This window comes from Pogona vitticeps, chromosome 1 (assembly GCF_051106095.1).
Source record: "Pogona vitticeps strain Pit_001003342236 chromosome 1, PviZW2.1, whole genome shotgun sequence".
Taxonomy (NCBI): Eukaryota; Metazoa; Chordata; class Lepidosauria; order Squamata; family Agamidae; genus Pogona; species Pogona vitticeps.
The window spans coordinates 253,141,920-253,158,003 of NC_135783.1; the positions used below are offsets into that span (position 1 = coordinate 253,141,920).

At 42.3% G+C, this 16,084-nt stretch overlaps 1 protein-coding gene across 2 annotated transcripts in view; it reads right to left on the bottom strand.

The window, feature by feature from the left end:
* Positions 1-4,995: 4,995 nt before the first annotated feature.
* PIDD1 (p53-induced death domain protein 1) overlaps positions 4,996-16,084 on the bottom strand; it is a 35,251-nt gene continuing 24,162 nt past the window's right edge. For both annotated transcript variants that reach the window (XM_072985619.2, XM_072985618.2), the window contains exons 12-17: positions 15,289-15,439; positions 14,139-14,262; positions 13,248-13,366; positions 10,860-10,967; positions 7,944-8,149; positions 4,996-5,544 (exon numbers count right to left, since the gene is read on the bottom strand). In XM_072985619.2, the coding sequence (XP_072841720.2) occupies positions 5,307-5,544; positions 7,944-8,149; positions 10,860-10,967; positions 13,248-13,366; positions 14,139-14,262; positions 15,289-15,439 (946 nt within the window). In that variant the 3' untranslated portion in view covers positions 4,996-5,306. The remainder of the gene's footprint in view (positions 5,545-7,943; positions 8,150-10,859; positions 10,968-13,247; positions 13,367-14,138; positions 14,263-15,288; positions 15,440-16,084) is intronic.

The window sequence follows — 16,084 nt, forward strand, 5'->3', positions numbered from 1 at the left end:
ACTGGAACAAAAGCTTTAAAACCAGAAGAAAAGCGAAGATCTTTTCGTAGGGAGAAGATGCTTATATATGGAGCTCTTGCAAGCAGGGATATTTGAGTTTAGCCTGCCATATCCTAGGGAACTGGAGGGAAACGGAGGGAACCTATCACAGCTTTGCCTTTGCCTGGAAAAATTCAGATAATACAAGCAAAATCTACGACTGTAACAGCACATATACAAACAATTGCTTATGACATCCATTATTTTCCCTTTCATTTTAATTATATTACTGCTTTATAAAATTTTGATGATTTTTTTTTGCTAATTTTCCTAAACTTGTGTACAAAATGATCACATACAAACACAGAATGCCACTCATCAAAACAAACTCAAGATAAAACACCCACCGCCAATCAAAGGAGGGGGTAATCAGCCATAATTTTAATCACCAAAAAATTGCTAGTTATTCTTTTAATTCATGGCTGTGCCCTATACACAATTATTACAAACTTTTAAAAAAATCAAATCAAATGTATATTTTACATGTTTTTCACAGGGCTTCATCGGTTACAGCAGCTGAAGGGTTAATCAATACTCCTGCCCTGTCCTCCCCTCCCCTCCCCAAGTTTAGTAATTTTGTTCTTTGTAAGCATATGTAAGAAAAATTGTGATGCACAGTTTAACTTTTTAAGTCATAGAGGGAAAGAAATAATAAAACCTGCATTAGCTTATCTTTGTACTCAAATGGTTTAAGTTCTTTATTGCAGGCTGATTGATGGCCTGATCTGGGGCAAGAAATCAGCCCTCCATTTGGAGTACGGCTGCTGCCACCTGCTGGATGTCAGGCAGTAGTGCAAGTCTTGCCTTCTGGCCTTTGCGTTTATCCGATTGAGAAGCACCAACAAAGATGATGTGATGTAGCACAGGGATCAGGGAACTTTTTTTACCTTTTACCCCCTAAAAATTTTATATACGTTGACATTACCCCCTTGTATTCATGAAGGCTTTCACGGCCGGGATCTAATGGTTGTTGTGGGTTTTTCGGGCTTCTTGGCCGTGTTCTGAAGGTGGTTTTTCCTAACGTTTCGCCAGTCTCTGTGGCCGGCATCTTCAGAGGACCTTCAGAACACGGCCAAGAAGCCCGAAAAACCCACAACAACCATTACCCCCTTGATTTGAAAGGAAGGATCTCAGTATTTATTTATTTATTTATTTATTTATTTATTTATTTATTTATTTATTTATTTATACCCCGCCCATCTGGCCTGTAAGACCACTCTAGGCGGCTAACGCGCCGCCAGTCGAGCGCCGCCGCCTCACCGCCTGCACCTGGGCTGCCGCCTCCTCCTCCGCCTGGTGGAGCCGTGTTCAGTCCTTGGCCCCCGCGGGGGCGGCTCCCTTTCTCCGTCGGCGGGCGGCTCCTGGACGGCAGCTGAAGAGCAGCAGGTGGCTCGCCCACCGGGGGTGCCTAATGCCACCTCCTGCTCTGGCACCGGCTCTGGCGGCTGCTCGCTGGGGCGGCCGCATCGGGCCTCAGTGTCAGGGCTCCTGTGGGCCTTGCCGTCGAAGCGCCACAACACCTGCCACATAGAGGGCGAGAGGCTCTGCCAGGCCTGGCCAGCCAGCATGGAGGTGCCACCGAAGGAAGCCGTGTGGCTGGGCAAGCGCTGCTGCCACCTGACAGGCTCCTCCAGGAATGGGGACAGGGCATGGGGCGGCGGTGTCCCGGTGCTGGGAGACTGAGACTAGTCTGAGCCACTGTCATGGCCACGTCTGTCCCCCTTCACCACGATCCACCTCTCCAGGCACTGGAAGGAGAGGCTCCTCCTGGCTGGGGTGCTCCAACCACTTGCCTCAGCCTCGCCCTCTGTCATGGCCAGCCCCACCACCGCTGCCTCGGCTGCCGTATGCAACTGACCGGGGCCCGTCACCATCCACCATGGCTTGGTTGCAGCCGGGCCAGAGAAGGGGGCGATCGGGCAGCCGGGGACCCCCCCTCCGGGCAGAAGATGAGGAGAAGGAGGTGGAGGAGGAGGGAAGGGGGTCACGTCCTCATTACCCCCAGGATTTTCATTTTTACCCCATTTGGGGTAATTTACTCCATTCCCTGACCACTGCTTTATAGGATCCTGTTTTTGATAACAGTAGCACAAAAGGTCTAGAAAGTTGCTTCCTAGACACTGTCACTAATGGCAAATCTTTAGCAAGTTGCAAATGTTTATATTTCAACCCCACCTGAACAAACAAGGGAAATGTCTCAGAAGTTCATATGTTGGGAGTGGAGGAACAAAATACAACCAATGCAGAGGACACCCCAGCCCCCACAATGAACAGTTTTGAAGACTTTGATAACAGGATGGAAGGTAGAACCAGTGGAGACACTAGTATGTTTTGATCAACCGCAGTGAAAGCTTTCCAAGTGGGTAGCAGTGAAACGCTGCCCTGGACTTCATACAGACACAGCTCATCCTTTTGATCAAATTCAAATCTTGACTAAAGTACCCCCAGCTTCGTCTATGGGACCCACAGCTTTCATTTCAACAAAATGCAGATATGCCACAAAACCGAAGATGGACTGAATAGGCCTTCTATACTGTATTTTAGTGCCTTGCAGAATTCTTTATCCTTCCTACAAGTAATCAAAGCAGAATACATTAGAAGTCCCATATAAACAAACGTGCTTAATCTATATGTTTTGGCACAGATGATTGTGTCAAATGGGTGAACAAGAATGCAGGGTCAAATCAGACGGTGCATTTCTACAAGTAGGAAGGAATGATTCACCTTCCCTCCTGCAGTTCCTCTCCCCTATCTAGTACATCCTAGAAAGCCTGCTTCAGAAGGCCAGGAAACCCTCTAGAGGAGGTTTTTGGCACTGCAAACAACATCAATGGGGTTCTGGAGGTAGAAGGCAGAAAAGTCCCAATGCTTCTGCAAGCAAAATATTGGATCTAGGCTTGGAAGTAACTGGTTACAAATGATCAGTGATTTATAATTAACTTCTTTTCGCAGTCACTAAGGCTGGAGTGGACAACCTGTGGCCCTTTGGAAGCTGATGGGACCACAGCTCCTATCAGTTTCACCCATGTCACATCTTCTGTCATGTAAACCAGTGGTCCCCAATCTTGGGTCTCCAGATGTTCTTGGACTACAACTCCCAGAAGCCTTCACCACCACCTCTTCTGGCCAGGATTTCTGGGAGTTGAAGTCCAAAAACATTTGGAGGCCCAAGGTTGGGGACCACTGATTGTAAACTACACAGTTTGAGTTACTGTACATTTGTTGCTAGGGCTCCATTCCTTCATTATGCTTTATGCCACACCCCTGAAGTATGTGGCACCTTGACTTTGTATTGTTTTGTTTCTTTGAAGAAGCCTCTTCTCAAATGATAAGGAAGTTGAATTGCTTTAAAAAACAAACAACTGCAGTTATAACTGCTACTATTTTTCAAGGCTCTTGAAACTGCAGGTATATCTGATTAATTTTTTTTTTTTAAAGCTGCTTTCCAAGCTCTGGCAAATCACTGCATGAAAATAGCAAAGCAGAGCTCCTCAGGTCAGGACGGTGCATCAACCATTGTGGTGTGAGTGAAATCACCCAGGATGCTTACAGGGATCCCCAGGACAGTCCAGCACCAGCAATCCAACAATGTCAGGAGACATCTAGAGCAAGAGTAGGGCACCACTGTTTTTAAATTTTTATTTTCAAAAACAAAAACGTACAGAATAATAGAAAAATCTAATGAAGAACTATCTAAATATACAATTCTCCCCTGCCCCTGTTGGGACCATTTGGGAGAAACCACCTGTACCATTTACCCTTGTGGACCCCCATCTCCCTTCCAGAATTCTGTAGACTCTTACACTGGGCTTTGCCCCTTTCCCCTTTATTCACACAAAATCAGCAAATTTTCCTCATGTATCCATAAATATTACTCTAGCAGTTACTTCCCTTTTAACTTTTATATGACATGTAAGTTCATCATTGATAACTACACTACTCCCTTGAACTGCATGGTTCTAAGCTGTGTGGTTTTGGCTATATGTGGATTTTTTCCCCACCCTTGCTCCTGGCACGGTGGCTCCACATGGTGGCCACAGACCTCCTCTTGCAGTGGAAGGGGGCAGGTGGAGCCAATTCAAAGCAAAGCAAAGAGGAGGAGGAGGAAGCAGAAAAGAACAGTGGAAAACACACACACACAAACAGTGCCCCATCCCCACCGCATGTGCATGTCTGCTGTTTGCCTCTTGTTGCATGCATTGCAACAGATGGAAGGTGCACTCGCTTCTTCCTGCTTGATGCCACCCCTGCTGCCATCACTGGAGTTCAAGGCAAGTGTACTGTAAGCACCTGTCCCTGAGGAGAGGAGTTTGTATGTATGAGAGTCTGTCTGAATGTGTGTGCCTGTAGTGGGTTGCTGCCAATGGAAGTTATACACAGATTCTGAAATATCTATAAGATGCACTTTTCCACCCCAAAAAAAGGGGGGGTGTCTGCGTCTTATGGAGGAAATACTGTAAAATAGCACTCCCCAGGGCCCAACGGGGGAATGATGGGGGGAGCCTTGGAAGGGTCCGAGAGTGCATTCCAGGACCCTTTCAGAGGCTTCCCCCCATCCACCCCCCCGCGGGGCCAGCCAGGGTGAAATCGCGACCTTCCAGGACCCTTCTGAGGCTTTCCAAGCTTCAGAAGGGTCCTGGAAGCTGGCGATTTCGCCCCCACTGGCCCCATGGGGGGTGGAGGGAGCCTCCGAAGGGTCCTGGAAGGCACTCTCGGACCCTTCTGAGGCTCCCTCACCCCCACCCCTGCGGGCCCAGCAGGCTGAAATTGCCAGAACATTTTCCCTGTTTTCCTCCCCTAAAAATGAAGTGCGTCTTATGGAGAGATGCGTCTTATGGAGCGAAAAAATGCGGTACACGGGAGTCCAGTGCCTCTAACCCCAGTGCTGTTGAAAGGAGAAGCATATATCCCCAACTTCCCTATACCAATCACTAGGCTAGAAATTATAAGAAGTGGTGATGGGAATGAAATAAGTATTATAAATAAACAATACAAAAAGGATGACAATTAATGTTCAGAACATTCCTGTTTCACTGACCCTCAGAGCTTACACAAGTCATTCCCACTCCAATCCTCCTGAACAAGAATATGTTGGCACTTGACAAAATCCAGATGTTAGTACATAGCACAAAGGGCTAGACCCATGCTGTCAACAGCCTTCACTTTTGCAATGGCCAGCAATGCACTTCTTCGCTGTCAGTTCTTCTTGTAGCCCCAGCAGGCTTGTTGCACATCATGGTAAGGTGACAATGGCCCTTGGCTAGCAACTACGCCATGGCAATGGCAGAATCTTCATTGCTACTCTCCTGGTCCAGGCCCACTCTTCGGATGGACTCCCTGTATTTTTGCTTGCCCAGGGCAATAATGGATGTGATCTCATCTGCTATGTCTTGGCGGCCACTCTCCTTCATGGCAACAACCAGCCTGTCTATGCAGTCAGAGTTCTTTTGATTTTGCTGAGCCCAAGAGAAAAGCATATCCAGAATCTGTGTATTGAGGTCTTCCCTGGGGAAAAAATATAACAGAGAGAAGCAAAGTGCCAACATATACCCATCGTTGGAAAATGCATCTGTTGTACACACATAGATCATGAGCCAGATCTTGTTGCTTAGCACAGTTAATCACACTAGAGTAAGCACACTGAAACAAAGGAAATGTAGTGAGTCATCTCCATAAGTTGTATTGATTCAATTGGGCATGCTCTAGTTGTAACTTCCTATGCTAAAGTTGTAGTTAGTGTAAGCCCATTTGAATCAACTGAACTTATAGAGAAGCTGACCATTCAAATCCCCACCGATTCAATGGGTCCATTCTAGTGTGACATACTATGCTAGCAACTGGATTTGGTCCCATATCTTTCCATACATTCCTGGCAGCTTTGTTATGTGCCATCAAATCGGAACTGACTTATAGCAACCATTGTAAGGATTTGAAGATAAGTGAGATATTTAAGGAATGATTTTACCAGTTCTGCATCCCTAGTGGGCTTCTGTGGCTGAGTGAGGACTCAAACCCATATATCCTGAGTCCTAGTCCAGCACTCTGTCCACTATACCAGTGGTTCTTAACCTTGGGTTACTCAGGTGTTTTTGGACTGCAACTCCCAGAAGCCTTCACCACCAGCCGTGCTGGCTGGGGTTTCTGGGAGTTGCAGTTCAAAAACACCTGAGTAACCCAAGGTTAAGAACCACTGCACTATACCACACTGGGTACCCCCAAGTAGCTTAAAGCCCTTTAAAAACATGCAACAAAGTATAAAACAATATTAAACAATTGTAAATACACTTTTCAATAGAGTAACAACAACAAATACATTTTTCAGAATAAGCAGCAGTCCATTCATTTCTGCCTTTTTGAATAGGAGAGAAATTTTATGACAGCAGCTTTGCATGGCCATGAGTTCAGGTTCTAATACCTAACTCAGCAGCAACTGAGAACTTCCATTGGACTTCTAAAAAGTAGCTCCTTGTCCTTCTTTATACTGATTGGTGGAAAATAAAGAAACACATAGGCATTTTTAACATGCCTAGAAACAAAAGAGTATTTCTTGTTAAGGCTTCTGTACTCTGTACAACTTCCAATTTATGCTCAACAACGTCAGTCCAGGCAGCCACACAGCTACTGCCACCCACCCGAATATTCTGCAAGTTCCCTCTTTCTTCCACTTCTTCACCAAGATTGTGAAAGAGTCTTTAAGTTCTTTGACAAAAAACAGAACCAAAATAATCTATGTAGGAGAAAAAAAACTGTACAGAATGGGGCAATTTATTCTAGCTTTCCAGCAGATTTATGTTCTGATTCAGGATTACACTCAGTTCTCTCTTACACGACAGTAAAAGCTACAGGAACCTCTGCTTTTCTTCCCACCAACCCTCTATGGGAGAAATTTTGTTGTGTAAAGTACTAAGTCACAACCAGAGTAGGCCCATTGAATCAGTGAGAATTTGGTAAGTCAACACCCTTATAAGTTCCATTGATTCAATGGGCATAGTCTAGTTGTGACTATACTAAGCAAGAGGAATTCAGCTAAAATTCCAATGCCTCCAAGTCTGCTCTGCTCCCACTGGCCTGCTCTGTCCTTCAGTTATTGTATTTTAAAGATATTTATTGTACTCTTGCCACTCTAAGTCTTGTGTGAAGCTTGTTAATGTTTCCTCTTGATTCTCCTTGTTCTCATTTTGGCACTAGTCTTTTTGGTGCTCACCACTTGAATTCACCATTAGAGGAAATCATAGCTTTAATTTATATAATTCTCCAATCCACACATTTCAAACACAACATTGAGATTTCTCATATATGAACTGGGATTATTTGACATAAAACATTATAAACTTTAGGCTCACCATTTCAACTATTGGGTTCATATCATGTGGAACAGGGATCCTAGACAGTGTTACTATACCATTGCAAAAACAAAAGAGCGAGAGGGAGCATGAGAGAGAACACTTCGATTTAGCAGTCAGTGGCCAGTATCCAGTTGGTGTAAGTTACACCACAGAATTCCAGTGGCATCACCAACTGTAACCATGCTGCAGTGGTTTCAGGGGAATTAAAAGCTTCCTACTCTCCTTCACCCCCAGGTTCCGGGGATCTTTAGGGATTCCTGTCATCCTAGGGGACCAGTGGCATTGATTTTCTAGCTTTAAATTATTCCCTACTTTATTCCAAAGACTTCCTAGAAGAATGAAGATCCCTAGGAACCCCAAAACCTGGATACGTGGTAATGGAAGCCTTTAATTCTCTTGAAATTGTCATGGCATGGCTTGCAGCTGATGACATCTGTGGAGTTCCACAGTGTAACTTATGCCAACAAGATTCTGGGAGGTGAAAGGAAATGTCTGTAGCTGGATAATCAGCACTCTGACTGAATGCTCTGTGTTCATTTCCACTTTTTCCTCTCTTACCTGTTGTTGTATTGTATCCGTTGTATCTGCTGATAAGATAACCCCAAATTTAAGCCAATCGATTGCCAATCGGCTCCAATGCGTCCAGCAATGGCAAGCAGATTAGACTGTGTCAGGTAACCAGTTTCAGCATCCCCCAAATTCAGTGGGGGAAGAGAGAAGCCATTTTGGATTATAGGCTGCTCATTCCCCTGAGACTTCAGTTTCTGGAAGAACAGAACAAAAGAGAAAATATGTCATTCATTCATGGCATGATATACTATAAGATTTAAAATCACAGAGTTGGAGCAGACTACTTAATTCAGTTTCCTGTTCAGTGCAGGAATGGTGAGTCCCCAACAGATGACCATCCAGAGCCCTCAGTAAGGGAAAGCTGACCCAATGACCCCAGGTAATTTTTGGAACTGTGCTTATTGTGATGGGGCCACCAGTGCCAATCTTCCCCGCAGAGCATCCCTGTGATCTCAGGTCTACACAGGAAGAGTAGTAAACCCTCTGGTGCCCCTTAAAAACTGAGGCAGGCAAGAGAAAAGGAGGAAGTCCTCTTGAACTAGAGGATTTTCCTGACACAATACTGGATCTAACCCACAGTTAAGGGTGTGGGCAAAGGGGGGCCCACAGGCTGCAAGTGGCTCCCATGGCCCTTTCTGCAACCCTTATGAGCTCCACAGAGGTCTCCCAAACCTTCCCCCCCCCCCAGCACCAGGGGGAAAAAAAGAATGAGCAATGGTTTTATTTGTTTAAATAAGGCAAAATAAGGCAGAAAGACCAAGCAAGCATACGTTCCCAAACTCTCAAAAATCTGGAAGTTGATGACAGGTATTTTGCAAGGGCTTGCTTTAGAAAAAAGAAGCTGGAATCCTGTTGCTTAGTTATGAATACATAAGGCAAACTGCATAACATTTATTTGCTTCTAACGGGCACCTAATGAGTCATTGCTGGGAATCTTGGGGAGCAGGCATGCTTACTGACTTGGTGCATCCCCAAACATCCCAGTGGAGACTTTTTCACTTACAGTTAAAAGGCACTGAAAATGATACAATTTGCCTCCTGCACATGTAACAAAGCAACAGGATTCCAGCCAATGTTTTACACCTTTTCTGGGCCTGGTGCTGTTAGCAGTACTGTATATGCGTTATTTTAATAAGTAAGCCTAGACTGGATGAAATGCCAAGTGAACTGAGAAAGGTTCACACGATATAATTAAGAAGTTAATTATAAGTAAAAAAAATAATAATGAGTTATTGAAGTGAAAACACACAAAGCCACAAGCAGGTTTCCATAGGGTTCTGGGGTTACTATTAGGAACTTGCACACACGAGGCTGTCTGGGTAGCTTCTAGTTAAAGTCTAATTAGCAGAGTCAAAAGGTTCTTTGGACAATGGTGGGCTATAAAACTATAACGGTCAAAGTCAGAAGTTTATCTGAAGTTTGTTGGATGACTAATCCATCATTCAAAGTCAAAGGTGAACTTAAAATTTGGCTCATCAGAGAATTTGTTATTACAAAACAATTTCTAGAAACCCTAATAGGGCATTCAAGGTAAGTCATACAGTATATTTTAAGGAGTAGTCTTATCAGTTCCACACCCCCAGCGGTCTTCCATGGCTGTGCAAGAATTTGAGCCAAGGCCTCCTGTGTCTTAGTCCATCACTCTGTTCACTACACCACACTCGGTATGGCCAATAGTTTATTATACATTGATTTGGCTTTAAGAAAAGCATAAACATATTAACTAGGTAGTGTGTCTTATAATAGTAGAAGCTGATACATATGCATGGTAAAGTTAAAATGTATCATAAAGTTTGGATTAAAATCTTAAAAATGCATTAAATCAGGACTCATCTAATATTTAGTAACAAGGAAATCATTGAGACAAGTGGTCTGCAACATGGTGCCTCCCATATGTTTTGGACTACAACTCCCATAAGCCCTAGCTAATACTGTCAAGGGCTACCAAATTATGAGCGCTATAGTCCAACACATCCAGTAGGCACCAGTGTGGAGAAGGCTGGACCAAATTCTTTCTTCCTTTCTCTCTCACATCCTTGTAGATAGCTGGTGTTTTCTTTGCTGTGCCCTAAAACAGAGTGGAAGGAAGGAAGGCTGGAGAGGAGAAGGGATGCAAATCCCATCTTCAGCCTTTGGTTTAGTGTGCATAACAGTAAACATAATTAAACCTAATGTATTGAGAAATAAGCCTTCAAAAACGCGCAGAGTGCATTTTTTAACAGTAACTCTTTATGTTCTTTATTTTGGCATACAGTGGTTTGGTAGGTGAATCCTATAGCCATGTAATCCAAAACCTAGCACTGAATTATGTGTACAGCTCTGGGGGTGAAAAACATGATCAGTTCACCTGGCTGGAAATGCTAGAGGTGCAAGTCAAGCTCCTAATGCAGCATTAAACCTCTCCTCTCCTTTTTAAAGCAGAATAGTTAAACAGACATTAAGAAATACAGTACAGGATTAGATGCAGAGAAGTCTCCATTTACAGAATAGGGCCTTTCTGGCTGCTTCTTCCTAATGATACCCCCTTTGTTCATCGTCATGCCATTCCTAAGGGTCAAGGGACCATCTGGGAGAGGGTGGGATGGGGTGCAGGGGCTGTAGTGAGATGGGAAAACTTTGGAAAATTGCCTGGGAGGGAAGCCTTGTGTGAGCTGAAATCTCGTTGGGCTCATAAAGGCCATGTTTAGATCTAAGCCTTTTGTTTTATTCAGATATTCTGTGGCAGGAGAAGTACCAGCTGCTGAATTTCTTCACGTAAGGCCACACACAAAAACGGCTAGAAAACAACAAAACCAAGCAAGCAAATAAAAATAGAAAACATGCACATACAAAATCAGATGGCGGCTATCTCTGCCAGAACTACCCCACCCTCTGCGGTCAACGTCTCACATTTGGGCAACTCACAGGCAACTTGATTGGCAAGCTAGCCAGCCAGTGGGAGTCGGGGCCTTTCCTCCTCTTAGTCACTTCTTCAGGAATGCTCTCTGGAAGAGCTCCACGGTAAAAGGAAACCTTCGAAAAGAGAAAAGGTTAACCTGTGCAGAAGTGCAATTACTACATCCAGCTGTCAGGCTCCACTTTCTGTTGCTGAGTCCTGAAACTGAGTTCATCCTGTTGTTCCAGGGAATCCACACTCCAGCTGCCATATGCAGCATTAGATACATACAACAGCTCATCAAAACCTCCACATTTTCACTACTAAGGTAATAGAAAGTTGTTCAGGGCACAGCTTCCACGTCTCTACTCGCTGCCTACTAAGGATTAATTTGATGATCCTCTCAGCTAGTAAACAAGGCCAGCATAGCTTGTACTAACACTCCTCTTATATGCTACAAAAAAGCGCACACCTGCATATTTTTATTTGTTTTATCTGTTTTATTTTGCTTGCTTTATTTATAGGCTGCATTTCTCCCAAGCCTCACAACATTAAAGGCACAGAATGAAAAATATAATAAGTTAAACATTAAAAAACAAACTAGACGTAAATTAAAATGCAATTGAACAATTAAAAATGAGTAAACATTAAAAACCATCTCTAAGAAGGCATTCAGGGATTCAATTGTGATTGTTAAAATCCTGCCTAAAAAGATTTATGCCCAAGACCTATCTCAGCCTTCTTGAGCTTGGCATCATACAGGTGTTTTAAAGCACAAAACCCCTGAACCTTTAGCACTGCCCATGGTAGCTGGAGCTGAAGGAAACTCTAATCCCCCAGAATTTAAAGGACACCATGTGAGAAAAATGCTACCCTAAAGGTAAATATTCAGACTTTTTCCTTTTCTTTTTACTATACTCTGGTTGAGGTGCCTGATTTGAAATTTCACATATTTTGTACTTTTCATGAATCCAAACAAATATGAGAGATTATGGAATACCCTTCTCTGAGAGGCTTGTTTTGGTCCCTTTTTTGCTATTCTTCCACCAATTGGCAAAGCATACCCGTTTTCTTCTTTTTTTAAAAAAATAATTTTCCATTAGGTAAAGGAAGATTGTAGGGAAGGGGATTTGGCTCAGGGTATTGGGGTAAATAAAAATACTGAATGTGATAGAGAACAGTACTGTATATATAATTACTACATTTGTCAGTATGTTTTTTACTAAGCTTACTTCACACTTACCATATTTTTCGAAGTCTTTAAAATCTGAGATTATAGCTTATATTTTCTTTCTCATAATTTTTACCCATTCATGTTCTCACCTCTAATTCAATTATACAAAAGTTCCCACATTTTTTGAGCTTCAGCTATTTCTTTGTCTTTTAATACTTCAGTTAAAATATCCACCTCTGCTGATTCAAAACATTTTTCTGTTAACTCCTGGGTTGTTGGAGTCTCCTCTTTTTTCCAGTATTTGGCGAATAAAATTCTTGCTGCTGTAGTTACATGTATGATCAAATATCATTTCCCTTTTTCTATTGTCTGGTATTATGTTCAACAAAAACAATTCAGGTTCATATGGAATTATAAAGGATAACATTTTTTGTAAAAACTCATAGATTCGTTTCCAAAAGCTCTTAACTTCCCTACAAGTCCACCACGTATGATAAAAACTACCTTCTTTCGATTTGCATTTCCAACATTTGTTAGAGCTACTTTGATATATTTTTGATAATTTTTCAGTGTCATATACCATTTATAGAATATCTTGTACATATTTTCTTTGTAATTTATTGCTTTTGTTAGCTTCATATTACTTTCCCATATTTGTCACCATGATTTTATGATAATACTGTGGCCCACATTTTGGGCCCATTTTATCATACATTCTTTCACTATTTCATCTTGTGTTTTTAATTCTAGCACATACAACCTTTTAATCAGTTTTTCCTTTACATTCAGAAGTATGTTATCTAGTGGTGTCTGTTTCTTACAACAGCCTACTGCTTTATCTCTTGTATATCTTGAACCTATTTGTGTTTTTTCCACCAGTCAAGTATTGTACAGTACCTTGTTCTTCTCTTGATTTCATACTTAAGTCCTCTTTTAACAAATCTCTCTATCTCAAGAGCTTCTTCTTTTCCATTAATGTTGGTTGTATAAATGCTTTCATTGGTGAGTCCCATTCATGAACTTTTTGGTAGTTTTCTTCCTAGATCTTGGTCCATACCCAGTTCAAAGCTTTCCTTATCAGAGGGTTCTTTAATTGTTTATTGCCTATTGCTTTTTGATACCATAGGAAGGCGTGCCATTCTAGATTTAAATCATGTCCTTCTAGTTTTAATATTAACCGCACATAAACACCAATAGGATTTTGTGGGCAAACAGGCCAAGGGCGAATTATAAAACTAAGTACCTGTCCTTTCACAGCTTTGGTTTTTCTGTCCATTTCAGAGGTAATATAGACTTCCTTCACATTTTTCAAGTGAGAGAAAAAGTTGAATGAAATCCTTCCATCAATGCAGTCTGGACGGTCTGTGTTAAGTTTGAGAAAACAGATATACCCAATCATGCTAGACCACTGAGTGGTGAAGACAAAAAACTCTGTGTACAGGTGTGCTTATGAGGACCTCTTTTACATGTCGTAAACCAAACTACACACTCTAGTACATCACACTCATCTGATTGTGAAGCCCTGAAATCCCCGGTTCCCCACCCAACACAACAAGACTCTTGTGCCAACTTTCTGTATTTTGGTGACGCAGGAAACACAGCCTACACAGCAAAGGGAAGGAGATGAATCCCTGGCCATGCATGAGCCTTCAACAGTTGAGCTAGCTCTCTATCACTCAAGTTTCAGGAGTTTATTTATCTCTAAGTGGAGTATGTTCTAGTGCCAGAGACCTTAAGTAGGAAAACCTGGATAAAGTTCTCTGATAAATTATTTTAATCAGCCTCTTGCAGCCTTTAAAAATAATTATGTATCACCAAGTCAATTCTAACTGATTATAGCCCTTTCCAGGGTATTCTCAATATACTCAGAAGTGTATATTTCACTGCTTCTAGGGGCACTTTGGGGCTGTGTAGCTTGCCCAGAACTACACCAGCTGGTTCTTTTTCTGGGAGACATGGTGAGAAATCAAACATCTGCATCTAGATGCCTAAACAGTACAAAAAAACGAGAGGAGATTGTTCTGTAGATTGAAGAATTTTCCTTAGAGTCAACGCATTTGGAGTTGGAAAATACGACCTGAATCAGTTTGGGGTTTAGGCAGCACCTATACAAGCAGGCACTATGGCATTTTACCTGCATCAATGTTGATGCCTCCTTCAAAGGCGGCAAAGAACTGCTCTCCTTCAAGCATCTCCACCATGTCGGATGGTTCAGGGCCTTGGTATCTATCATGAAGCTTTTTCAAAACAGGATCAACCTAAACTCATTGCAGAAAGAAGATACAAATTGACTCCTTTCCAACGGCAATCCGTTCTCTTACCGCTCCATCAATTTCTTTGGAGGATGCAGTTTCCAGAGAGAGAAACAGGGGGTGCCTTCTCACAATCTGTACATTTGGTTCCCTCTCTCTTTTCCTCGCACATGCAATGGCAGCAAATCACAATTGTCAGTAACAAATTATCTCTTCCACTGTGCTTGCTGCTATTGTTTTTGCCATAACCTACAATAACAGAATGCTCCCATCATTCCCTAGGTACCTGGAGCCATCTTAGTGGAGAACCAGATGTTTTGTTCTGTGAACACAGAAAGGTCTCTGCAGCTTTTATTTAACATTATGGACTGGACTACTAATTTATTTATTTTATTTATTGTTTCTTAGATTTGTATACTGACTCATTAGTGTAAGGCATTATTCCGGGTGATTTACAGCAAGATAATAAAACACAACAATTAAATTAAAATAAATCCAATCAACAGATAAAATCAGATGTAACAAGAGGCATTATTAGAAATACAGGGTAGTATGTGAGCCATAAAATCCAGGCAGGTTTGGATTGAAAGGGTTCTCTGTAAAGCAACATCTTGAGAAGCCTTCTGAATATTAGGAGGGAGAGAGCCCAGCACAGCTTCACCAGGAACTGATTCCAGATGCTTGTCATTGATTTCCTGGCCTCTACTACTGATCACAGCCTATGTCCCAGCCCTGCACATTCTGTGATCTACCAAGCTGAGCATAGCAACCACTGTTATGGCCAGCCAGGTACTTTACATCATTGAAGTCTTAGGAGGCAAAGCCAGGAGGCTGTCAAAGCCCATGTTGCCTAGTAAAGTTTAATTTAGTGGGTCCTTCCTGCCTTATTTGGCCACTACAGACATACTCCTAAGACTTTCTGAAACTCAGTTACCAGTAATAGTGAAGATGTATGCAGAACACAAGAAGTAAGAGAGAAAGAGAGAGAGACTGAACGAGCACACCTGTGTACAAGGATGCCAAATGCTTCACCTTGTGCTTTGGGAGACATTGCAGCAAGACTTGTTCAGGATCTTTCTTTCTTTGCAGAGCTATGAAGTTCACCTGGTACATGCGAAGCTTTTTATAGACCTCTCTTGCAATGCCACCAATGCAGGCCTTGGTTGTGCACCATAACCAGTACCTAGGAGGAAACACGGATTTGAGAAGGGATTTAAATTGATCAGTTTTTTCTTTCATTTGAAACTACAAAGGGCATGAGTATATCAACTCTCTTCCTAGATGGCAGAGACATAGACACAAGCATAGAAACTCTCACACATATGGGGCACAAGTAGATATTATGTCGTTAGAAAAAAATCTGTTGAAAAAGCAGAAGCTCTCTCTATCCTAGTTTTGTTTCATCAAATATGCAAATAATTTACATGCAACGAATGTTTGCTCAGAGGATATGCTGCATTTAAGAAGATGAAAGTAAGATGTGTAACTAGAGTCTGGTTTGATACGAAAGGATTGTGCTCATCTGTTTGCTGAAAATACACTGAAATCTAATGGGCAGCATCCAGAATCAGATTGTACAGAAGGATGGTGTATCTTTATATGCTGGAAAAGCAGAGTGGGCAAAAGTCAGTAATGGAATATGTATATAACTGGGGAGGGGTGTCATTCACTGAAGTGGAAAGGCTTAAAATTCAGGACAGTTAAAACACTTCTTCACCCACCATACAGTAAAACTGTGGAATTCACTACCACAAGATGGATGATATAAAAAGATCAAACTAATTAATACAGGAGAAGACTATTAATGACTATAAGTCACTATATACGT